Below are 26,440 nucleotides of genomic sequence, written 5' to 3'. Positions count from 1 at the left end.
AGAGTGGGGCACACACACACACACACCCCGGTACCACCATGGTCACTGCTTCTGGCAGCTTCGCCTCCACTCCCCAGCCACCTGCTGACCTGCCCCGTCCAGAGCAAAAAGCCAGGATTGATCACCCCCCGACCCACGGTGCAGCCCAGTTTCTCTGCTGCTAATTGGCTGTGGGAGCTGTGTTCTGAGTAATCAGAATTGCAAGCCTAATGATCTCTGTCAGGAGACCCCCTTCAGGACATGCTGTAATTAGGGAGCGGCAGAGCCAGCCAGGCGGCGCTGCTCGTCTGCCCGGAGCCCCCACGCGGTGACGGGCTCATTATGCGGGAGACACAAGTCCACGGCCCTGAGGGGTGGGAAGCAGGACCTCTCTCTTTCTCATCCGCAGGCTCCCGGCTACTCTTTGCTCCTTCCCTTCATGGGGGAGACCTCCCTTTGGTCAGGCATAAAGGACACCACTTGCTATTCTGGTGGCACAGTCTGGGTTTTAAGAATTTCTAGCTGGGAAAGATGGCTTTTTTGGAAATCAGCAGACCCTCTTATGAACATTGAACCAATCAGGGAAGATGAGAGCTACAGGGGAAATCAAAACCAGTCCAGTTCTATCTTCTCCTTACAGAAGAGCAGGGGGCCAAGGCCAGGGAGAACAGGGTCATGCCTGGAGGTGCTCCTCAGCACTAGACAGGGGGACTAGAGCCCAGCTGATTTGATCCTGGTTCCCTTCCCCTCACCACTACTTCAATCACAGACTTTTTAAAAATTTTTTATTATTACTTTTTTTACTTCTTGCGAGATAGAGACAGAGCACAAGCAGGGGAAGGGTAGAGACAGAGGGAGACACAGAATCCAAAGCAGGTTCCAGGCTCTGAGCTGTCAGCACAGAGCCTGACATGGGACTCAAACCCACAGACACAAGATCATGACCTGAGCCAGAGTTGGATGCTCAACCACCTGAACCACACAGGCGCCCCAATCACAGACTCTTTTCCGTATGTCTGTCCTCCCTTTGAAGCCCACCCTCTGCCAGGGCGTCATCATCTCTGGCCAGGAGGAGATCACCACTGCACCAGCAGGCTGTGGAGGTGTTGATGAGGCAGTCATTGCCCTGTGACTGTGTTCAGCTCCATTTCCCCAGGACCATTGCCAGCTCGACAGCCTTTGTGTAAATCAGAATAAAAGCACCCAGTGGGCAAACAGCCTTGTAGGTTCTTGGCTTGGCAAACAGATGGCATCTCTGTACAAAGAAAATGATGTCCCTTCATCCAGACAAATTCAGCCCCCTGCTAGGGAACATAGTGGGGCAAGCTGAGTGTGGACTGGGTTCCGTTCCCCACTGGACTTGTACGGTATACAGACTGCATAGCTGTATACAGCAGCCGTGAAATGGACCATAAGTCTTGAGGGCAGTGTCTGTGTCTGTCTTATTCTCTGCTGTATCCCCAGGACTTAAGACTTAGCACATAGTAGGTACACAGAATTATCCAGTGAGCAGATTCATTAATTAATGCTTCTTTTTAAAGTTAAGATTTGTACTTTTTCAGAGAGGAACCCAGAAAAGCTATTCAAAGAAATGAATCTTTAATTTTTTAATTTTTCCTTATAGGAGTCTGCTGATTACTTTTCCAGGTTTTCTGCTGAACAATCTAAACTCATTCAAAATTGTTTTCCCCTATATCTGTTTCTTAATATCTCAGCACAAGTCCTGCTCTGGACAGTTGTTAAACCTCAGGCGTGGTGGTTGAATGACTTTGCCACCTGGGAAGGGCCTTCTGCTAAAGTAGAAGACGACTTTGGGACAGGCCATGTGAATAGCTTAAGAATAGCTTCTGGGATAAATCTTGGCTTTTTGTTCACTTGACTGAGCTCTTTTTTTTTTTTTGTTTATTTATTTTTGAGAGAAAGAGAAACAGAGCGCGAGTCGAGGAGGGGCAGAGAGGCAGGGAGACACAGAATCTAAAGCGGGCTCCAGGCTCTGCACTGTCGGCACAGAGCCTGACGCAGGGCTCGAACCCACGAACTGGGAGATCATGACCTGAGCTGAAGTTGGATGCTCAACCAACTGAGCCACCTAGGCTCTTCCTTCAATGAGGTCTTAATACTAAAAAGATGCACAAACTAAAAACTAAGTAGTAAAGTGTTTTTTAAAATTGATAACATCACCCACGAAGACTATACATCAAGCACTACAGTGTCTGGGGCATAATAACTGCTCAATAAATGAGAGCCCATAGGCCTTTCATATCAATATTCTCTGGAAATAGGTCAATCCACAATCTAAAATCCGGACACAGTCTGATACAGGAGAAAAACTTCGAACTTTGCTATAGAAAAGATCTTTTGTTTCGTTTTTACAGATTTCCTTTCAATTACAACTAAATTAAGTTAAATTTAAATTTAGTTTAATTTTTTAAAAAGCTAAATCCTGTTTTTATCGGGAACAGAGGACACAGCTAGCATTTTCCTGGACCCCCTTGGGCAGAGACTGCTAGGTGTCTTGTGTTCATTCCTGCACGTACGCACCCCATCGGCCTTGAGGCACAGTTTATTCTCCCATTTTCCAGCCATGGGGCTCAAGATTGTCAGACTCCAAAGTGTTCTTTCCTTTCTGTGGTGTTTAGCAGTGAGCCCAGCGACGGGAATGCTCTGTAGTAAACCCTGCACCCACATGATCAGTGGTGGGCACACAGTCACTGCCAGCTTCCCTGTGCAGCCCAGCCCTCCTCCGGGCTGTGAAGAGCAGTGGTGCCCGTCACGGGACACGGTCACCTAGCCATTAGTAGTATGTCAGCATCACCCAACAGGGAGACCACATGAGCCCGCAAACCGAGGGGAGTCGTAGGGAGCCCAGGTGCCCCTGGATGTTCTAGATAGCATAACCCGAGTGCCTGCTGGGAAAACTCCTCAAAATACGCCATTTCCTTATGTCTAATGTGTAGGATAAAGATACCACTTTTCATTCCCTGTCTTCTCTTCCCACAGTCATGTCAGGCTGTGTGTTCTTCAATTCTCAGTGAACTTCCTGAATTGTCACCCAGTCCCAGGAGAGTGCTTTCGTCATCTGACATGATATTTCATAAGATTTCCTCACCTGCCCTCCTGCACTGCCCCCGGGTCGCCCCTAGAAGTCACATGATGGAATCCCTCTGCAGTGACTTTTTAACCACAAAAGTTCAGCGCTGCCACCTGCCCCAGGGCTGCTGCTCGACTCAGGTCCCCCCTGAAATGGGAGACAGGCACTCTTTCTGATGTTGTCACTTGTTCCATGGTGAGCCCTCCTGGCCCCACAGGGCAGGCATGGTCCTTTGCCCGGCGCGACGTCTGCTGGTGAGTTGGTTAGCAGTGGAGCCACAGCGTTATTCTTCACCACCACCCTCAGCAGTAGCCTCTGGGCTGTGTGCCCAGGGGGGCTCTTGTGCCAGCTTGTGGACGCCCAGCCTTTCTGTACATGTTCAGTGTTCTATTATGAAAGGTTTATGCTCAGTCACATCTGTCTTCTTCCTGCTCTGTGCAGGGCACACATGGTCTCCGTCATAAGTCATTAGGGTGGCCTCATTGTTAGAGGGGAGGAAAATGGGCTGTGTTTCTAACCCCTTTTACCTCACGCCCACCATCCCCTCCCCCACCAACATGGGCCACCACCATCATTCTGTCATGGCTCAGTCACCACAGCCAACTTGACTTCACCACTCTGCCACTACCCTCACCCCACCCCCCTCTTCCCATTCCATCCCCATTCAGCCTCTCCTTCCACCTGCCCCTCTCCCGACCGTCACCACCCTTTCCAGCAAACTCCTGTTTGCATGGGGCAGGGGCTCAGTTCCTTGTGTGGTAGCAGAATCGGGCAGCACACCTGCCTCCAAAGTTCCAGGACAGATGTGTGGAGCATCTCCTCTGCAGGGAGCACTGCGCACAGTGCCTTGGCACAGGTAGAGAGATAACTAAGGTAGCAAGACGGGGGGTGGAGGGAGCTCTCCCCAGGAAGGAAGATCTTCATGCTTCAGCTCCTGCCATGCAAACAGGACAGCTGGAGGCACCGCCTGGATGGGTTTAGCACCGAAGTTTCTGCTGATGTAGACGAATGCAGGTCCGGGCTGCCGCCTGCATCAAGGTGAGCAGTGCTGAGTAGTCACAGAGGAATCGGAGGCGCCGACCGGGAAACAAGATTCCCGTTAATTTGTTCAGTCTGAGAACAAAGCCAGTGTGCCAGGCTCCAACCTGTTGTGACGGAAATACCGGGGGATCTTTTCTTTCTTCTCCATTGTCCCTGAGCAGCAACTGTACAAAGGAAACTTCAAACCTGGAGCTAAGGCTGTGGGGAGCCAGTGTGTCTCCTCTGTGCTCTCTGTCCCTCCAGCTTCGTGCTCTCGGAGCTGGAGACTGAAGGCCTCGTTCATTAGAACAATAACCTCCGGCCCCAGGAGCGTGGGTGCTCTTTCTGAGCTGTAACCACTGGAGGCACCTGAAGGAACAATAAAATGTGTGGCAAGAGTTTAAGGATAGGCTGAATGACCTAATTAAATGCATCATCTTCAAATTAAACACCAAGCTCCTATTGCAGAAGGGGGATCGCTCGGTTTCACAAATCTCCACACTTGAGAATTGCCTAAGAATCACTTATTTCGGGTAAACACTCTTTTCTTCTTTATCCCCGCCATGCCCAGGGTGATGTCATCCAGTCCTGTGATTTTAGAATCTCGAGTCCCTGCCTCCCTCTGCCACACCTTTTCCCCAGCCCCAGGCTCACAAAGCCCCTCGCTTTTCTCCCCTGGGACCCTTAATAGACCTCTCCATCCTGGTGTACTTGGAACCCATTCTTGATTTTATGCCCAAACCTAATCATCCCCCTGTTCTCCCATCTCAGGGACAACACCTGGTTATTCAGGTAAAAGTCCACGCTGCCATTCGTGACCCCTGTCTTTCGCTCACGGCACCATCCCCGGATCAGCAGCCCCACCTGAAATAGCGCACAAACCGCTGGCCCAGGCCACCCGCATCTCTTGCTTCAACAACCACAGTCACCTCCTGAACCGCTCCCCTTCCCTTTCCTTGTGCCATCGTCCCAGTGAACCCCCCATGCAGCAGCCACAGTCCATCTTAAAAACAGAAATGATACTGGGGGCATCTGGGTGGCTCATCCGGTTAAGCGTCTGACTCTTGGTTTCGGCTCAGGTCACGATCTCATGGTGTCATGAGTTCGAGCCCCGCATCAGTCTCTGTGCTGACACTATAGAGCCTGCTTGAGATTCTCCCTCTCTCTCTTACCCTCCCCCACTCACACACTCTCTGTTTCTCTCTCAAAAAAAAAAGATAAATGAATTAAAAAAAAAAAAAAACAGAAATCATACCGTATGACCATCCTGCTCATAATCTTCCAGCGGCTTTTCGCACAGTAGGGTGCAGTCAGAGCTCCCCACACGCCCTGCAGGCTCTGTCCCACCCTGGCCTCTTCTTCAGCCCCCCTTCCTGCTCTTCCTTCAAAACACCAAATTCATCCCTGCCTTGGGGCTTGGCACATGGTCTGTCCTCAGAGCCTCTCTGACTTGTTTCCTCATTCCATGCAAGTGCCTGCTGAAAGGCCACCTCCTCCAAGAGGCCTTCCCTGACCACCTTATCCAAATATCCCTTCACCTTTAGCTCCTTATCCCCTTTCCTGCTTCTTTTTCTTTCATAGCAGTGTCACTTCCTGTCTGTCACCTCCTTTCAAATTGAAGCTCCATAAAGGCGATGATTTTCTATGTTTTGGCCACTGCTGTATCTCCAGTATGTAGAAGAGAGCTTGGCATACAGTAGTGCTCAATACAGAATGAATGAATGAATGAATGAATGAATGAATGAGAAAGAAGAATGCCCACCCCAGTTTGCAGCCCCTTTCTACCTGGTTCTGTGTCCTGTGAGCAGTCATTCAAGATGACAAGATAGGCTCCCTTGTGATTCTCCCAAGAATAGCATTTAGGAACCATTTCTGAAGAGAGTGCCAAGGTGTCAGAAATGGCTCCGCTTCTGGGGCCAACTTGCCAGTGTCCCCGAGAGTCAGGGTCATGACCATCTCGTGTGTTGTATACCAAGAAAGCAGATGAAGAGCTCAGCAAACAGACTAGACAGCTACACGCACCCCAGGCCTGTGTCGTGCAGGAGGAAATGCACCGAGAGCAGGCAGGGGTGGCCAGGACTGACGACAGAATTTGTAGGGCACTGCAAAATGAAACTGTGGGGCCCCAGCTTCACCTTGCCCTAGGCCCACTGACCCACCCCCACTGCAGATGGACCTCCCCCAAGGGCTTACAACCTCTGTACCAGGGGCTGATCAGAACCTTAGTTGAAGCTGAGCCCTGAGGCCCCCAGTGTTGGTACCATGGTGCTGTCAGCCCGGGTCAGGGATAGCCGCCCTCATGGCCACCCTGAGATGCTCAGTGGTGTGTGTCCAAACAATCCCCTGCCCACATGCCCACCCAAGCCCCTGCCAGAGGTGGAGGGCAAAAAACAATACGGACCCCCTCCCCCAACATGACCCCTTCACCACCAAAGGTGGAGGACAACACCAGAAGTTACATAGAGGAAGGCCCCCGAGAGAGGGCACCAGGCCTAAGGAGCTGGCCGCAGAGAGCCATCCAGTGGAGGCGAGGAGACAGGGTGAGTGAGGAACACACATGACACATCCTCTGCCTTCCTGTTGGCCTTTTCTTACAGAACACGCACTTTGGCATAATTGTTCCGTATTTCAGGACAGCAACTTCAGAGCGTTTAATGCCAGGCACTGGGTCCCTCCAAGTGCAGAGACCTGCATTACCGCACTAGTCACACACCCGTGAAGTCAGCTCTGTGTGTCGTGCTGCAACCGCAGGCCAGCCCAGGTGACTCTGGGGTGTGAGCAGCTCTGGGGACTGCCAGGCTCCTGTCGACTTCCTGCTGCTGTGGCAGTACTGTCACTTGTAGTCACACATTTCTACCGAGGCATTTGCCCAGCAGCCCTGTCTGAGCCCCACCCCCCACCCCACCATCCTCCCACAGCCTGGAGTGGACCAGGGCCCCTCTATCCAACTGGACCTGGTGAGAAGCTCTGGATTACTGGGTGCGATTTGGATGCAATATCAAAAAATTTTTTAATATAAAGATTTTTTAAATTTTTTTAGCATTTTTATTTATTTTTGAGAGAGCACAAGCAGAGGAGGTGCAGAGAGAGAGAGGCAGACACAGAATCCGAAGCAGGCTCCAGACTCTAAGCTGTCAGCACAGAGCCCGACGCAGGGTTCAAACCCACAAACTGTGAGATCATGACCTGAGCCGAGGTCGGACGCTGAACTGACTGAGCCACCCAGGCGCCCCAAAGATTTCTTAAATCTCTACTTGTGATAATTTAATCTCAATTGTTGTCCTAGAATAAAAGTACAATCTGAATATGGATTTTTTTTTCAACTTTTTTTTTTGGGGGGGGGGGACAGAGAGAGACAGAGCATGAACGGGGGAGGGGCAGAGAGAAAGGGAGACACAGAATCGGAAACAGGCTCCAGGCTCTGAGCCATCAGCCCAGAGCCTGACGCGGGGCTCGAATTCCCGGACCGCGAGATCGTGACCTGGCTGAAGTCGGACGCTTAACCGACTGCGCCACCCAGGCGCCCCTGGATTTTTTTTTAAATTGAGGTATAATATACATGCAATGAGATGCCTATATCTTTGTGAATGATATACAAATGTATACACATTTGCATATTTGTCAAATCATACACAATTATTTGACAAATGTATACACCATCACTCAACTCAAGACATGAAACTTTCTATCTTCCTGCCAAGTAATCTCAGATCCCTTTCCAGCCAACCCTTCGATACAGAGGTCATCACTGTTCCAATTCCAACCACCATAGGTAAATTAGTTCTCATGTTCCTGGACTTCACGTAAGTGGAACTATGCAGAAGGGATCTTGTGGCTCTGGCTTCTTTCACTCAACGTAATATTTCAGAGTCTTCTCCACATCGTTGGTAAATTAGTTTCTTCCTTTTTATTGCTGAGTAGTATTTCATTGGATGACTATATCACAGTGTACATAGTCATTCCTGTTGATGCACACAAAGTTTGTTTTCATTTGAGGAGTATTAAGAATAAAGCTTCTAGGAAAGTTTTAGGGGCACCTGGGTGGCTCAGTCACTTGAGTGTCCGACTTCGGCTCAGGTCATGATCTCATAGTTTGTGAGTTCGAGCCCCGCATCGGGCTCTGTGCTGACAGCTCGGAGCCTGGAGCCTGCTTTGGATTCTCTGTCTCCCTGTCTCTTTGCACCTTCCATGTTCATGCTCTGTCTCTCTGTCTCGAAGGCAAATAGACACATTAAAAGGTGTTCAACCTTATTAGTCACTGGGAAATGCCAGTTAAAAACACAACCATATACTATTACAATCTATTGTAATAGATTGCAATCTATTCAAATGGCTAAAATTTAAGACTGATTATAGCAAGTGTTGACAAGGATGTGGGGGGGCCAGAATATTCATATACTACTGGTGGGAAGGTTTACTATTGTGGGGTTTTTTTTTTTCTTACATTTATTTTCCTCCTTTTACTTCTTTTTGGTATTCTTTCTTCTTTCTTCTTGAACTGCAAGCTTAGTTCATTGTCTTTTGAGTTCCATTATTTCTGATGAGAAGTGAAACATCATTGTTATTGTCATTTTCTTGAAGGTAATAGATCTTTTTTCCTCTGGCTGTTTGTTACATTTTCTTGTTATCTTTGATTTTTAGTAGTTGGATGATTTGCCTTTGTGGTTTCCTTTGTGTTTATTTTACTTGGGGTTCACTTACCTTCTTGGATGTTGGCCTGATATATTTAAGTTTTGTAGAACTTTAATCAGTATCTTTTCAAATATTCCTTCCACCTTATTCTCTCTTCTCCTTGTAAAACTCCAATTAACATGTATGTTAGTCCTATTTCCACAGTTCTCTAATGATCTGTTGAATAGTTTTTGTCTGTGTTTCAATCCAGGCTTTTCTATTATTGACTTATCTTAATTTATTCATCCATTTTCCACTGTGTCCATTCAACTTATTCTTAATAAAGTCTATTTAATAAATCCTTTATTTCAGATATTGTGAATTTCAGTTTTTATAAAAGACGTGTTCTTCTTGAGTTTAGTTCACTTAAACATATATTCCTTGTTTATTGCCCCATGACTTAAAAAAAAAGGTATGAATTTTAGTTTATTGGGTGTTTTTTTATTGTTATAATGGGAACAACAATCTTCTGCAAATGTCTGTATCCTAGACAGAAGTAGAATTCTATGAAATTTCATATGCCCTATTTTTCCCCAATATTTCCCATATTACTGGAAAATTTCAGGACAGTGCAAAAATTCTCCTATATTCACCCAAAGAGTGCATTCACATTTTGCCACCTGTCCTAATCATGTTTTTTTTTTAGTAAGGGAATTGAAACCAGATCACCCATGACACTTAGTTGTTATCTGTCCTCAGGCTGCTTGCTTCATTCCTTCCCTATTCTTCATATCCTTAATGTTTTTAAAGATTATAGACCAGGGGCATGTGGGTGGCTCAGTCAGTTAAGTGTCTGATTTCGGCTCAGGACATGATCTCATGGTTTATGGGTTCAAGCCCCACGTCAGGCTCTGTGCTGACAGCTCAGAGCCTGGAGTCTGCTTTGGATTCTGTGTCTCCTTCTCTCTCTGCCCCTCCCCCACTCATGCTCTGTGTGTCTGTCTCAAAAATAAATAAACATTTAAAAAATGTTTAAAGATTTTAGGCCAGTCATTTAATAATGTCCATCAATTTGGCTTTGTCTGATGTTTCCTCATGACTACATTGAGGTTATAAATTTGAGGCAAAAATATAACTGATGACAGGCTTTCTTCCCCTGTATCCCATTAAATAGAAACTGATGGCAGCTTGTCCCATGACAGCTGATGTGAACTGATCATTTGAATGAGGTGAAATTTTCCAGCTTTCTCCATTGTAGAGTTGCTCTATTTTCCTTTAAAACTACTAAATGCTTTGTAATGAGATATTTTGAAATTGTAAATATCTTGTTAATCCCCTTTCACCCATGAGTTTTAGCATTTACTGATTTTGTTTGCCTGAAATTTTCTAATTCCATCATTTCTTCTGCATTTATTAATTGAAATTCTATAAGAAAGAATTTTCTTTTTCCCCATTCACTTGCTTTTTAAAAATCAATGTAAGTTTGTAAATTCTGTTTATTCAATAGCATATTATCTGTTACCATCATTATTTTTTGGTCAGAGTGTTATAGGCTTGGCCAGTGAGAGCTTCTTCAAACTGGCTTCTGTGTCTTTTTGATATGTCTCATGATTTTTTAAGTGCCTTCTTTAGTTTCTGGCTCAAAAAGATATTTGCACTCTTTTTATATTTTCCCTGCCCATTCCCTGGCACAAACCATTTCTTCAAAGAGCCTTGGTTCCCTTTAGTGGTAAATTGCATTTAGAAACCAAGACATGAGAATTAAATGTGCTCTTTACCACTGGGGTTTTGCTGCTCCCAGAAACTCTCAGAGAAGAGACATAGGAAATGTATGTACTGTATATACATATACACCTGTGTCCCAAAAGCCATGACCCATCACATAAGTACCTTGAGTGCCAGTCCATCCATAGACCTTATCCTAGCTTCCCCTCTTTCTGTTTTTGGAACTCTCTTCTTCAGCAGGGAATCTGGCTCCCACTATCCCCAGTGTATTTATTTATTGCTAGATCTGCCTATACATAAACTTATCTCCTGACTCCCATCAGGTTGCTGCCTCACTCAGCCACCTTCCTGTGTGGGCCCTAGACCCATCTTGCCACAACCCAGATGAGATGCCTGTCAGAACCCACTAGGCCACATCTTTTTGTTCCCTTTCCTTGCGAGGGCCTGACTTGGTCACCACTGTATTCTGCTGCCTTCCTCTGAACTGTGAATTTCTGAAACTAAACTATCTTTAGAATTTACTCTCCTTGGAATAAAAAATGAAAAGTCATTCCGGCATGTTTAGAGTTGAGATGGTAAGTGTACTTTATGTCATGAATGAAAAATAATTTCGTCTTGGTTAATATGACCTACTTAGAAGGATATTTTGATTTTTAATTCTTTGTGATTCTGCCACTTATAAATAACATTGAGCTACTACTTATTACAGAGTGATTTCTTCCCAAGCTTTAGGTAGAAACACATCAGCGAGAGTAAAGCCCCACTTTCTGATGCTGCTGCCTCAGGAGACTAGGACCAGTCAAAGACAAGCTTCTTCTGGTCAATATAAACTAGAGATCAAATGGCATTTTAGGCCAGAGACCCACATTGTGCTGGGACTGTCTGAAGCAAAGCCTTGATTACTTAGAAGATATTTCAAACTCAGCTCAGTCTTTGCTATTTCTTTTATCAGAAGTGGTCCAAGGGGCACCTGGGTGGCCTCAGTCGGTTAAGTGTCCAACTTCAGCTCAGGTCATGATCTCACTTCGTGAGTTTGAGCCCCGCTTCGGGCTCTGTGCTGACCACTCAGAGCCTGGAGACTGTCTTGGATTCTGTGTCTCCATATCTCCCTCTCTCTGCCTCTCTCGCACTCGCGCTCTCTCTCGTCCTTAAAAATAAATAAACATTAAAAAAAAACCAGAAGTGGTCCAAAAGGGATCAGTCACTGACATTGTATTTGTCACCAGGCACATCTGTATGTTATGGTAAGTACTGAGAGACTCCTAGTCAGGATTTCACTGTAGAAGATAGGGGTACAGGTTATTGGTGATACCTGTGTCCTTTTATTCTCCACAGTACCTTGTAATGGGCTTTTCTTTATTGTTCAAGTTCCTCCTGATGGAAGAGTTTAAATCTGCTTTAAACAGGCAGGTAGACTCAGGAAAATTAAAATAGGCTATGTGTCAGTGACCCCAGCCTTTCCTGAGCCTTTTCTGCCATAGAACCTGTTCTCATCTGCTCTCCAAAGTGCTGAATGGTGGTGTGTTGAATATAATATCTTTGTATTTGTCACAGTGTTTAATTGTTGCATTCTATTTTAAAAAATTATAATCTGACTTTTGCCTCTGGCAATATGGCAGATAAATATTTGGTAAATCCTTTGAAGCATTGTTGTGCTGATGAGAAAATAAAAATAACTCAGAGGCTGAAAAACCAAGTGAAATCAGGAACCCAGAGAGGTAAAGTAGCCATGCAGCTGGCTTTGCCTTGAGGGCTTTTGCCCATATGGGTGAGTTTTAGCTTTCATTTGCACACCTCGCAGAATTCAGGGTACCAAGGACACATCCCAGGAGACTTCCAAGGGGGACATGTTTGGAAAATATACATGTGGGAAACCAAAGAGTTACATCTACAGTGGAAGGGTAAATGAGAAAGAAACCCACCCTGTCCAAGAAACTACAAGAATATGTGCTTGTCTCAAATCTCGGCACGAGATTAGAAAGCAGCAAGGGGATAGAGCCGGAGAAAGTGCCTGATAATGCACAGTCACGTGCTGATCTCCACATGGAATTATAGTGCAGATGAAAAGCACCTGAAAGATCTCAAGCATAAATTTACTTTAACCCAGAATGATGGAATCCTTGGGTACCTGGCACAATCAGGATGAGCCTGTCTTCAAACTGTGCCTCAAAAACTTTCACAGATAAACCTTCAGGAAATGGGAGCTCATTTAAAAAAAATGTTTAACACCATGGGCTAAAGCACCATGAGGAATCAGCCTCAAGAACAAAAGGACACAGAATACAAAATATGTCTGGTTAATATCTTTAAAAGATTGAAAACAAGGTTAAAAAATCAAGAGGTTAAACAAATGACCAATCACCCTGTGCAGGACTAAATAGAATCTCTCAAAATAAAAATTCAATTTACTGACTTGGTGGGAAAGTGTAAGAGCAGATTAGAAAAAGCTGAAGAGGAAATTCAGGAGCCAGAAGGTGAATTTGGAAAAATTCCTCCAGTGCAGCACCGGAGAACTCCACATGGGAAGTGTGAACAAGAGAGGAGAGATTGAGACAGAAAGAGAATTTACAGCCCAGATCTAATCAGAATACCCAAAGAAAAGAAAAAGGAGAGGAGCAAGGGAGCAGAGATCATCTTTAAAGGTAGATGCCTGTGAGTTATCACAAACTGATGAAAGACAAGAATCCTTACTTCCAGGAAATCCAATGAATTACCAACAGAATAAACACAGAGAAACATGCATGCTTACGTCACAGAGAAGCCGCAGAAAGCCAAAGGGATCCTGAAATTACCTACACAGGACTGAAAAGACTGTCAGCTGACATCTTAACAACAGTGAAAGCCTAAGAGGAGAGGAAGATTCAATGCAATTGAATCAAGAGAAAAAAATCAGTAAACATAGAATTAATTACCCAGCATGAATAATTCTTCCAAATGAGGATAATAGGGATATTTTAGACACACATAACTATGAAAAGTTGAAGCAGAAAAGGGAATGATGAGAAATAAAGATAGATGTAAGGTGCTCTTGTCATGTATTCAGGTCAGGAAAGGAGTGTTTGCCGTTCATATGTTCTGAAGGTTCGTGATACGAAGGGTATTTAGTTTTGGTGTGAGTAGAAGGAAGAAAATGACAGGTGAAATAAAGAGACCAAAGAGTGAAAGAGGGACGTAGGGAAAGGCAATAAAGAACCTAACTAGACTATCCCAGTGGTTAATGGTATGTGTATACATCAGGCACTGTAAGGGAAAATACATGAATTGCAGCCTTATGCAGAGATGGAGGTGAAGCCCCACAGTGTAGGAGCAGAACGATTATGTCTCGGGTAATGACTCATTTATATAAAATTCAGAAACATGTAGAACAAGCAATGTATTGGAAAGAGTGAGGTCAAATGACAAAGCAGGAGCAAAGCAATAGTAAACACAAAATTGAGGGTAACGTTTACCTCTGAGTAGAAATGAGAGCAATGCCAAGAAATTCAAAACTCAAAAAACAGTTCCTTTCCTTGAAATGGGTCGATGAGTACATAATTGTTCACTCTATTGTAATCCCGATGCTGTCCACAAAGTGTGTAAATGTTCTTTCATAGCTAGTCATTAGTTAATATAAATAATTTAAACATTTAGCTATTTGAATTTGATGGTTATGTGGTGTGAAATAGGGTCCCAGTGTGACTTTATTCCAGGTGAAGAGGTACATACCTCAGCATCATCTATCACATAAATGACCCTCATGTTCCCAGTGCAGTGGTCGCTCCTGTCATACACCAAATATTCATATATATACACTGGGATTTATTTCTGGATTTTCTCTTCATTTTTCTTTAAGTTTATTTATCTTGAGAGAGAGAGGGAGGGAGAGGGGCAGAAAGAGAGGGAGACAGGATCCCAAGTAGGCTCCGCACTGTCCGTGCAGAGCCCGACACAGAGCTTGAACCCACGAACCGTGAGATCATGCCCTGAGCTGAAACCCAGAACCAGACGCTTACCTGACTGAGCCACCCAGGTGCCCCGGATCCTCTCTTCTGTTTCATTGCCACATCTACAGTCATTGCTTTGTCTCTCCCTTGGTCAGTATCATCGATTTGATCATAGCAGTGGTGACGTTCTGGTTTCAAGTTCTGATGGTGGTTAAGGCAACAATCCTTTCTCTCTCTTTCTTTTGTTTTTTATTTTTCTTGGTTATCTGGGGGCACTTATTCTTCCAAATGAACTTCTTAAGATCATTTTATCCAATTCTAAAAGGATTGCATTAAATTTGTAAATTTATGATAATGTCTTTCCACCTAAGAATAATAAATGCCTTTGCATTTGTTCAAATCTTATTTTATGACCTTCAATAAGATTTTATGGTCATTTCATATTGGTCTTATGGCTTTCTTGTTAAATTTATTCATAAATATTTTATGGTTTTTACCATTATTATGAGTGGACTATTTTTCCCTTTTCCATTTCTAATTATTTATTGCTAATGAAGAGAAGAATGATTGATTTTGGCATATTTATCATCTGTTCAATTACCTCATCCTAATTCTCTTGCAATTTTAATATTGTCACAGGAGTCTCTTTGTCTTCTAAGTATACAGATACAGTCACCAAAAAGATATAGTTGTCAACTGCCTTTTCCAAATTTTTACTGATTATTTCATTTTCTTATCTTATTATACTTCCTTTTTGAATACAAATGCTGAAGACAGGTATCCCTGTCTGGCTCCTGCTTTTAACTGAAACAGTGGTTGGCCATGTAAGATGCCATATTTAAGGAGTTTTCCTCTATTCCTTTTTCCTTAGAGTTTTTATTTAGAATGACTACTATCGTTTAGGACTTTTATTTCTTTTTAATGTTTATTTATTTATTTTGAGAGAGTGAGAGCAAGCTCAAGCAGGAAAGAGACAGAGAGAGAGGCAGAGAATCCCAATCAGGCTTTGCACTACTAGTCGGGAATTCAGTGCAGGGCTCGAACCCAGGAACCATGAAATCATGACCTGAGCCGAAATCAGGAGTCTGACATGTAATCTGCGCCACCCAGGCGCCCTATTTTTATTTTTGCACTGGACTTTGAGATACATCCTTGACCATGGAGTCCACTAATCTGAGTCCCAATAGTGACCATTCTGCCCTTACATTCCTCTGATTTTTTTTTTTTGGCTCAAAAATCATAGCTGTCTTGGGGCACCTGGGTGGTTCAGTCAGTTAAGCGTCCAACTCTTGATTTCAGCTCAGGTCATGATCTCATGGTTCGTGAGTTCGAGCCTCACGTTGGTCTCTGTGCTGACAGTGTGGAGCCTGCTTGGGATTCTCTCTTTCCCTGTTTCTCTGCCCTCCACTGCTCATACATGCTCTGTCAAAATAAATAAATAACTTTAAAAAAATCATAGCTCTCTTTAAAACCCCTCTCTGCACTGTGCTGAAGTCTCCTAGAGTTCTCGTACTATATTGTCTCTATCGAGTTGTCATCCTCCTCCTCTCGCAGGTCTAGTTCTGGTCATTCTTCCCTTTTTGGAGACCAGACCCCTCCTGTAAATGGTTATTTCCCACTGCCTTCTCACTGGGGCGCAGGTTCACATGCTGAAGGACCTTAAGGCAATAGTGGTCTCATAAATAGTGCCTGGTTGGGAGTGGGTGGCAGACTTTAGGGTTCTCCATGTGGGAGTAGACAGGTTGTAGGGCTCCCTTGGTCTCAGGGGTAGAGCACACAGACTACCCATGGAGCCGGGAAAGCAGCCAGCCTCCCATGAGCCCTTGCACCCACCTGTCCGAGGCCTCAACAGCTGATTGGCTCAGGAAAGTCAGAGGGTGGGAGCTGACAAGAGAAGAAATGATATTATCTATTTGATACTGTCACTAAGCTTTGTTTTTATTATATGGCTGCTGATCCCATTGAGAGAGAAGGGCAGATCTTTGAGAAATTGACACCCTTCTGATTAGAAAGTACTGATTTTTTTTCTACATGAATAGTAGATTTTCTAATTGAGCTCCATTTTTTAAAAAACAACAGAATAATCAAGGAGATGATCATGCTGTTCTGTCTAGTTGTGACACACATTTGTGATAAGTGATCTACCAAGGCAAGATGTTGACATGGGGGCAGCTCTTGTACAGCAGGTAAAGGGCCCTAGAAGAAAGTAGCCTCCCCTCCATGCTCGTAAGTCTGGAGTATAAATGTTGGGGAGCACCACGGTGCCTCATGCTGAGAGTCTCCGCAATAAGCCTTGAAATAATTGGAAGCAGCCCACGGTGTCATGGCCTTGAATCATTAGTTGGCAGAGAAGCAGGAAAGAACCCACATAATGAGTTGTCAGCGGGAGAGTAGAGACCCATCGAGAGCGGCAACATCTGGCCCCCTCGGCTCGAAGATTCAGGGAGCCCCGAGGAGCCAGAGAAAGTGACAGGAGAGCTTGGAACCAGGAGGAAAAATGAGAGGTCTGGTGGCAGAGAATAAGACAGATGCAAACTGAAGAGGCTTTAGGCAAAGAACGGGAACTTGGGGACAGGAATACATTTGGAGGAAGTGCTCTAAAACAAAACCATTTTGCAAAAGAAACTCTCCCAAGGGCAAAAATTCCATTGTGGTTCCCATTTTCATGCAGCTTTTCTTTTTAAGAAGGTCTGTGAAATAACCCTTCACAAGCCCGTTGAGATAGCTTGATAAGGGCAAACGGAGACACGAAGGCAAAGAAGAGATGGTTTTATTATAGCCAAAGACAAGCGAGGTAGGACACGGGCTTTTATATTCCTAAATTCACTGGCATGAGGTTGTTTTTCCTGTCTCACGGGATCTCTGTAGAAGCCCCTCATGATCCTGTTGAGGAAACTGAGGCTCACACAGGAAGGAGACTTGCCCGCCCTGTGCTTTCCACGGTGCCCACTCTTTCTGCTACTCACTGTGTCTGCTTCTTTAAAACCACTGATTTCTGAGGACTTGGATCTCTGGCCGGCAAGCTTAATCAAATTCAGTCTTTCCCCTGGCACTTCCCACAGCCACTCTGTGTCAGGCCCGTTACTGCACTCTAAACATAAGAAGGAGAACCTGGCTCTTGCCCTGAAACCAGAGAGACACCGCCATCCCTGGCCCAAGAGCATCAAATGACTGTGAAGTCCAGCTGCTGAGGGCCCTGCCCCAGGACCCGCTGTTCTGTCTGAAGATCCAGAGAAGCAGGAGGTCCCCACCTGTGCTGTGCAAAGTACTGTGTGCTGGCCAGCAGCCCGGGAGCCCGTCTTAGATGGAGTATGCCTATGGGAGGCCTCAGGGAGAAAGCTCTAAAAATCGTGAGTCAAGCCAGTTCACCATTGTCACACAAAGTAGAGATCAAGGTGGCATCACGGCATGAAGGGCTCCCAGAAGGAAAGGAAACACACCAGGACCTGAGCGTGGTAAGCGGGCCCCAGGCCACAGGCTGTCTTTGAAGCTGAGCTCCAGGCTCTCCTGGCAGGGCAGAGGCCCTGAGATATTGAGTGGAGCCCACAGAGGTTGGGGCAGCCATTCAGTTCTCTGCCCTCAGAATGTGTGATTTCAGGCTCCCTCACCTTGGAGGCTGGGCAGAGTTTACATGGTGCGAGCGAATCCCCAGGGCGAAATTGCAAAGGGAAGCATGTCCTTGAGACATGCTGAAGCGTGCTGTTTCGAGTCTGCCTTTTAGAGCCAGTCAGTACAGCTTATTTCTCAGTGTAATTATGCTCTCCTTTTCATTAAGGCAGGCCTCCTGAAGACCGTCACTAGCCCACACTTGTGTCCACTTGCGTCAGTAAAGCCAAATGGCTTCATAGCTTTCGGTACTGTTCACTCTGTCACTGAGTGTTTGAATTGAACACTTATGATGTGCCAAGTTCTCTCTATGAATTATCTCAATTAGTCCTCAAAACAATCCTGTAAGCATCAAACCATCGTTGTCTTCTTTTTTAAAGTAGGTGGGGCTCCTGGGTGGCTCAGTCGGTTTAAGCGTTCAACTTCAGCTCAGCTCATGATCTCCTGGGTCATGAGTTCGAGCCCCACATCGGGCTCTGTGCTGACAGCTCAGAGCCTGGAGCCTGCTTCGGATTCTGTGTCTCCCTGTCTCTCTGTTCCTCTCCCGCTCATGCTTTGTCTCTGTCTCTCAAAAATAAAAATAAATAAAACTTGTTAAAAAAAATCAGAGGGAAAAGTGGGTTGGGAACTTGGCAGGGGTCACATGGCTGACAAGGGTAGGAATTCAGGGCTGTGTCAATGCTGAGGCTTAACCCTGAGTCTGGTGACGCACCCCTGCCCCAGCTCACTCTTGCTCTGCACCACCAGGAGCCCTTCCCACATGGGAGTTCTCGGCTGTGACAGCAAAGCTGAGCTCAGTGGTTGGGGGCTCTGTGTCCTCCCTTCTGGGGTCTCTCTGAGGCTGGGGACTCCAAGGACAGGAGATGCCCAGTGTAGGGGGGAAAGGTGAAACTCCATGACGGCCTTTTCAAATGACATCTATAGCTGTAGGTACTCCGTGGTACTGGGGGAAATCCCGAAAATTTGGAAATAAGGCAAAAGGCAGGTGACACATCCTCCCAGGTCATCCTGCAGCAGCATTTAACAGGCTCACCCAAGCGCTGTTTATGATCTGGATGAGAGGCTGCAACTCTGTTTATCTCACTAGGTACTACTGTCTCGAGGCCCTTACTCTGCAGTTAGCTGCTAACTCATAGATTTGTGCCCAGTACAAAGGTGGACTGTTTCTTCTTGGTGGAAAAAATGGCCCCAGAATTGTGTCTTCTTGTCCTGTATGTCATTCACCAGCTGTGTGCCTCACCTGGCCCGCTCAGCCCCCATTCATATACCCCTTCCATTTCTCCCCTGAACCAGCTTCTCACTCCTGTGGTCCCTTCATACATGATCAACTTGTGCTCACTTTATATTCTCATGAGAGGCATGTTTTTAAGTTTGGGGAAAGTATGCTTTGGTACAGTGTTCACCTGTGGTTAGAAATAACCACCTCCAAAGGCCTTGGCAGGAAACATTGCATAGTATGTAGCCCCCAGTGGTGGGTTAGATACAGACTCCTTGGCCAGAACTGAGAGCCCGCTGAAGGTTGAAGGTCTTCCCTCCCCTTTGTTCCAGGCATTTCTGACTTTGGAGTCATGGTTTGTTTTGAAGCCAGTTTGTCAAACCTCGGTTTACTATCTGTGAGCAGTGCATGTGACAAGCTGCATCAACTCCCAGAAATGGGTAACCAGATATTTCTGTTAAGTGACGGGACCTAGAAAATCAGGTCACGTCTTTCAGAGCTAGTCAAAACTGTGCTTTTAAGAAGCACATGATTGCCTCAGCTTAGGCTCTCCTCTGGGGTCCCTGAGAGGAAATCACATCTGCCCAGTGGTGACCTCAACAATCTCCAGAAAAAAAAGGCTGGGGCTGGGGACAGGGGTAGGAAGGTGCTACAGCTGAGAGGCATCCCTCCCGATGGAGAGGTGGGGCCGCTGGCCAAGGGTCAATGCATGATGAGGAGTGGGTTTGGCCCTGTGATGTTCAGAGACCCAAGGAGGGCTTCCTCCTATAACTCCGTAAACATCCAGCCCTTAGAGAAGGTGTTAAATGGCCCTTTGAGCCGCATGCTCTTGGTGCATGAGCAGCAAAGATCCTGTAGGCCAGTCGTGCTGATGTTTGGAGGTGTCCCGCTGATGGAGTGGCTCAGACTGTGTACCTTCCTGGCATGAATTCCACATCCCCAGCTGAGAAGATTATCTCATGATCTGGAGTGAGACTAATTGAAATCTGGACTCTACTACCTACAGCCCATTTGTTGTCTGACCATAGGCAAATCACTTCTTGACTTGTATTTCCTCATCTGTAGCATGGGCATGTGTCTATGTACATACACACTCAGGATGAAGCCTGTGTGTCTCTTTCGTAGGGCTTTTATAAGGACTAAAGGAGAATTAGATGAGCTCACGTGTTCTAAGTGTTAAGCAGGACAGGCCTCAGTAAACAGTAGTTACTTCATACATTGCCCTCTCAGCCTGGATACTGGAAACACACACCTCTCTAGGGGTAACTACAGATTCTCTTCCCATCACTTGAGTAGGAATAAGACTTTCCAGGGCAGAGATGGACCTGAAACCCCAGCACCCAGGGCACCCAAGGGTATGTCAGTTCCCACCAAGGTGGCTCATGGTGAGAGCCAGGAGGGCTCTAGAAGGTGCAAAGAGCCTTCTGGCTGGCCGGTGGGAGTGTTTGAGGATGGGCCCCTTTCAGGCAGGAGTAGAGAGCTGGGGTGCTGAACATCAGGGCAATTAGGCCTGTCTCCAACACTCATTACTCAGGGGCTGAGAAACACTCCCAGAGAGCCAGAGTCATCCCACTTTTGCAAGGGTACACTTGGGCAAGGTGGCATCTTTGCACCTGCACTCACAGCTGCCTGCAGACTGGGTCTGCCAGGCAAGGTTTGCCTCATTGTGAGTGGGCTTCTTCCTGTATCTGCCCCTTGCTGTGCGTGCTGAGCTCCAGGGTCCACAGGCTGCTCCCTCTCCCTGGCCCCAGGGCTCTGCCCCTTCACTTTCAGGTCTCAGGGCAAATCTCACCCCCTCAACGAGGCTCCTCTGACTCCAATGGCGTTGGCCCACTGCAGTGCCCTGTTTCCCTCCTAGCATTTGTTTGTCGTTTGCCTACATCTGGTTGTCGTTTGCCTGTTCACATACTTGTGTCTCTCCCTACGCTGCTGTGTACTGCCCCAAGGACAGTGTCCTGGTCTGCCTTGTATCCCCACAGCTAGAATAGGGTCTGGCACATAGGAGGTGCTCCAGAACTATTATGGCTGAAGAGGTGGATGGAGAGCTGGCAGGCATGCACTCCTGAAGCACCCCATGTTACCACCCATGTGGGGCATAGGAACCACACTGACTGGGGGAGCTGGGTCTCTGCTGGGTCTCACACAGCCTCAAGTTCTGCAGCCATGTACATGGCACTTGTGCGTTCTCTGCAATGAAGGAGTCGAAGTTCACCAGACACTCTGTCTCCCAACCACCTTGGGCATGTCTGAGTATGTAAGTTTTCTTGGGAGGGTGGAGGTGGGGAGACCTGGGACCATTACCTACAGCTCCTGGATGGCACACCATGTATAGCTGCACACCTCTGTACACACAGCACTCTCCCAAAGGCAAGTTCTCCGCTCTAGGTCCTTAAAAAACCCGACCATGACCCTGGCCATGTGCTGCAGCTCCCTGGTGAGTGTACGGATGCTCAGGAAATAAAGCATTTGGGGGCACCTGGGTGCCTCGGTCAGTTAAGCATCTGACTCTTCATTTCAGCTCAGTTTATGATCTCATGGTTTGGGGGATCAAGCCCTGCATCCGGGTCTGCACTGACAGCATGGAGCCTGCTTGAGGTTCTCTCCCTATCTCTCCACCCCTCCCCCAGCATGCCCACTGGCTCTCTTCTATCTCTCAAAATAAATTACTTTTTAAAAAGAAAAGAAAAGGAAGCGTTTAATGCATCTCTAAAGGGCTGTGTCTGCTGACAGGTGGAACTTAGTTCCTGTACAAGGACCTGTTGTCTGCAGAAGCTGGAGACTGCTGTGCGAGGCTGGGCTCATGGCAGGCAGCAGTGAGGCTGTCACTGCAGGGCCACTGGGTTATGGCCCTGTACATGTCTTCTGCAGCCACATTTCACTCTTCTTGGCCTGCTTTGGGCCCCACAGCGTGGGTGGGAGAGCCAACGTCTGACCTTACTGTGACTTTACGGCAGGGTGGGATAAGGTAGTGAGGATTTCAGCCCTATTCCTTTGCTGGGCGAGGAGTGAACCTCCTAAGACAGCGTAATGGAGAGGGCACTCTCTGGGACAAGTTCCGAGACAGAAGTGCTGCACTGGGAGGTCTTGCCTGAGGCAGTTAGCATCCCAAAGTAGAAGACTAGCTTCTTTCCCCTCACATGCCACTGGACACCATCCCTGAGAGGGAAGCACTCACTGATGTACTTTGTGCCAGGAAACCAGTTACAGAGACTGAGTCAGAGTTTGGAAACAAAATCACTGAATTTTTGGCGCCGTGTGGGGTGGTCAGTGGTGAGAAAACAAGGGAGGGGCCCCCTGCAACGGGTGAATGAGGAAGGACCCACCTCCTCTGTCTGATCCCTGGGTGGGGGTCCCATGGCCTCGGCTTCCTCTGTCCCTAAGCTGCACAACTTAACCTTTGCTGGGGGTGATGGCAGTCCCAAGTCTGTGAGTTCAAATCAAGACTCCTGGTCCGAGTCACAGAGGGGGGTCTCTAGCACCAACTGGTACAAATGGGCTTGTTTCTCTGCCGCCATAACTTTCATGTAACAATTCCCATTTCTAACTGTGTTCAGTAAATTTAATTAGTGTCTAAAAGCAGCTTATTTGGTAAGATGATCGGTTTCTAACCTGGGTAAACGACTTTCTTTATGACTATAAATTAAGCACATTATATCTTTTTCATGCATCATGGTCGTCCTCATAAATACTGTAGGCAGTTGCTGACGGTCTCACTTGGTTACCTTTCCCATTACTGTTTTATCATAGTCCCGCTAGGACTGGGGAATTCATTCTGTTTTAATAACAAGGAGGAAGTGGTAACAAGGGGCTTGTTTAGTGCACAACCCACTGCTTGGTCTGTGTCTCTTTGGCCAAGGATGGGATTCCAGGCCCACCTCTGTGCAGGGCGTTCCCAGCTCTTTGAGGGGCCTGCTGGCTACAGATTGGGAAAGGCAGGTACATGGCTGTACAGCTCTTTCTGCCTTAATTGCAAATAATTAGGAATCAAATATTTGCCGACCACCAATTTCCGTGTCAGGGAGAATCTCAGTGTTCTTGATGACCTCTGTGAGCACAAGTCGGCACGTGTTTTCTTAACGCTAACTCTTCAGAACACAGCCTATGGGGAAGGCCTCAGTCATACCTCCTACATGGGCACTGGAGGGCACAATGTCCATTGCTGGTATTCAGAGGCACTCACTGCGATCTGGGCCTGCCAGTGTTTCAGAGAAGAAAGGATCAGGAGGAGGGGGTTCTGCTCATCCTCTACCCTGCCATCCACTGTGGGCTGGCTTTAACTGTCTAGGCTGAATAAGGTGGTCTCTGAGTCCCTTCTTGCTCAGTCACTCCAGATTCTAGTCTCCTTTACCCCACAAGGCCCACCTCCCTGGACTTTTGTCTCCCCTTTGTGTCTCCCTCCTTCCGCCTTCCCTCCTGCCCTCCTGGAGGAGGCAAGAGGAGATGCATCCCTTAAAAGGTCCCCCCTCGGGGACATGGGGCCCCCACTACCCTCCCTATCTCAACATCTAACCTGAGGTTTGAGCCATGGCACCAAGTCAGAGTTAAGGAGGTCACCTTTGAAAACTACTCTTTCTGGGGCTCCTGGGTGGCTCAGCAGGTTGAGCGCCAGACTTTGGCTCAGGTCGTGATCTCACAGTTCATGAATTCAAGCCCCACATCAGACTGGGCTCTCTGCTGTCAGTGTAGAGGCTGTTCCACATGCTCGCTCTCTCTCTCTCTCTCTCTCTCTCTCTCTCTCTCTGTCTCTCTCTCTCTCTCTCTCTGCCCCTCTCCTGCTCACACTCTCTTTCAAAAATAAATACACATTAAAAAAGTATAAAAATAAAAATAAAACTACTGTGTTTCTTAAAGCCCAAGTTTCTGGGGCTGCATGAGGACAAAGGTCCCATACCTGTAGGGCCTTCCTCATCCACACAGTGGCACAGGCATTTTCAAGAAGGGAATCCAGAGAAGGAGTGCTCAGACTTGCACTGTCAGGAAGCACCTCAGAGAGGCCCCGGACCCCAGGGGTGAGTAGTTGGAGCTGAGTTAGCTGGAAAGTGAGTGCAGCCTGGGTGGGCAGTAGAGCCAGGGCAAATGCCCTAAAGCAGGAACTGAGAGGTCAGACACTCAGAAACATTGGCTGTGCTCCTTCAAACTGGGGCGATTAGTGAGTGCCCTTCCCGTCACATGGGGAAGTTTATTAAAACAGTGATACAACAGCATGGATTTGTGCCCTGGCTGTCTTGGGAAAGAAACAAAGGCTGGTATTTTTAGAGCCATATTAGTTTCTTCTAATAGCCGCCAGCATTTTCCAGGGTAACCCATTTTGCAGCCACCCAGGAGAGTCGTGTTAATCAAACGCACTTTGTGGCAAAGCAGCCATCAACACGGTAGGTGGAGGGCCTCCAGCCCCTGGCCTCCCACTGCCACGCACCCTCAGCTCCCCTCTGCCTGTCAACCTTGACAGAAAGATGTACACGGGAGCTGATGAATGCCGCCGAGCCTCCACCGTGACATGCAAACATCAGCCAAGTGGATAAAGGAGATTCACGTGCCTGCTTAGGATCCACACTTTTACACTGCTCAGAGATATTTTGACCTTCTAGTTTATTATGATTCAAGAAAAAGTCAATAATTCTTAGCTTGCCAAGGCTGGAAGAATTTAAATGAATTATTGAATCAAGCAGCTAATCTATTGATAACTGATTTTTTTTTTCCTTTCAAATCTAGAATGATGAAAAGCAAGCTTAACCAAAAACAAGAAAAAGAAGGTTGTTTTTCCCTCAGACATTTTAATCTCCTGGTATCAGAGTTGGGACCAAAGGTTCAGTGTTGACCTCTGGGGCCATTCTGTCTCACAGAGTATTCTGAAGATTTCTCTAAAACTTAAAAGCAAAGGCTTCTGTGACCACAAAACCAGAATTTATGTTTTATTTGTATTTTGATATCCCTTTCTTATTCTCAATTTCTGCTTGCTGCCTTTAATGCTCCATGGCAATCATCTCATTTTCTGGGCTCCTCTAGTAGAGTGGAATGATGTTTTGGGGCACTTGCCTGGCCGTTAGCCTAAGCGGACCCTTCCAGCAATGAGATGCTCTACCAGCTGCCCTGCCTACTTGGGCATGTGGGCTCTGGCATCAGTGCCTCACGTCACTGTGCTCATATGTTGGGTGCAGCAGATGTCTAGAAGCATGGCAGCAGCCATGCCCAGGGTCTCAGCCTTCCTGTCCCAGCCGCAGCTTTGTGCTTGGTGCTAGAAAGGGATGGGCAGTAGAGAAAGGCTGCTGGTCCCACCGCTGGTGATGTGTATCCTAGAGAACCACATTCTCCTTAGAGAGAAAGGTCAACCTCCAGCCTCTCTGCTTTGGCTGCCCCCCATCCCGAACACTTAGAGTAGCACTTTCTCCTTTCTTACTCCACGCTGACTCCGTGGCCTCTGCGATAGCTCCCCAGTGCCTAACATACCTGACCAAACTTCCATGGCTTGGTATTCTATGTCTCCCAGAATCACACCTTGGCATCCTTCCCCTCCCCATCCCACCCCTGTACAAAACTCCTCCTCACGTCAGGTCTGTCCCTGCCCTGTGGTTATGGGAGCTGTGACTCAAGCCTCTGCCTTTTGGCAAACCATCCTACTCTCAGTTGGCAGGGTCCACTGGCACTTCGCTATCGCCATGTGGTCCCCTGTTGACTCTTCCCTCCCAGGGTGGGCAGGGGTGGTGCCTGAGATGCTAGGTGTGAGCCAGCCATAAAACCTGAATGCTGTACAGCAGGGTACTGCTCTTGGCATCCATGGCCACCTGCTGTCAGTAGGGCACAGACTTTTTTGGACACCCTGAGCCCCCAGGCCTTGGCTTCACTGGCAAATGCAACCACAAAGGAAGCCCATGACCCCCACCACTGAATGCTCGCAGCTGACCCTCTGTGTCTGTGTGTTTGGCAGGACTTTCTGGCCACGACGGGCTGCCAGCATCCTGTGGGAAGAAGTTCTGCAGCCGTGGGAGCAGGTGCATGCTTAGCAGAGAGACGGGGGAGCCCGAATGCCGGTGCCTGGAGGCATGCAGGCCCAGCTACATGCCTGTGTGTGGCTCCGATGGGAGGTTTTATGAGAACCATTGTGAGCTCCACCGTGCTGCTTGCTTGCTGGGGAGGAAGATCGTCATCGTCCGCAGCAAGGACTGCTTCCTTAAAGGTAGGAGGATGCCTCCTTGCCCCTTTGCTTTTGGATTTGAGGATGGATCTTCTAATGCCCTTTTGACAAATGGCCTGGGTGCTGAGTCTGCAGGT

At 47.0% G+C, this 26,440-nt stretch overlaps 1 protein-coding gene across 4 annotated transcripts in view; it reads left to right on the top strand.

Annotated features, from left to right (window-relative positions):
- The window catches only part of FSTL4 (follistatin like 4), a 725,054-nt gene that overhangs the window by 484,044 nt on the left and 214,570 nt on the right, over positions 1–26,440 (top strand). For all 4 annotated transcript variants that reach the window (XM_019831942.3, XM_045058882.1, XM_023255130.2 and 1 more), the window contains one exon: positions 26,097–26,345. In XM_019831942.3, the coding sequence (XP_019687501.2) occupies positions 26,097–26,345 (249 nt within the window). The remainder of the gene's footprint in view (positions 1–26,096; positions 26,346–26,440) is intronic.

This window comes from Felis catus, chromosome A1, assembly GCF_018350175.1.
Source record: "Felis catus isolate Fca126 chromosome A1, F.catus_Fca126_mat1.0, whole genome shotgun sequence".
NCBI lineage: Eukaryota > Metazoa > Chordata > Mammalia > Carnivora > Felidae > Felis > Felis catus.
This window is presented reverse-complemented; position numbering and strand designations above follow the sequence as displayed.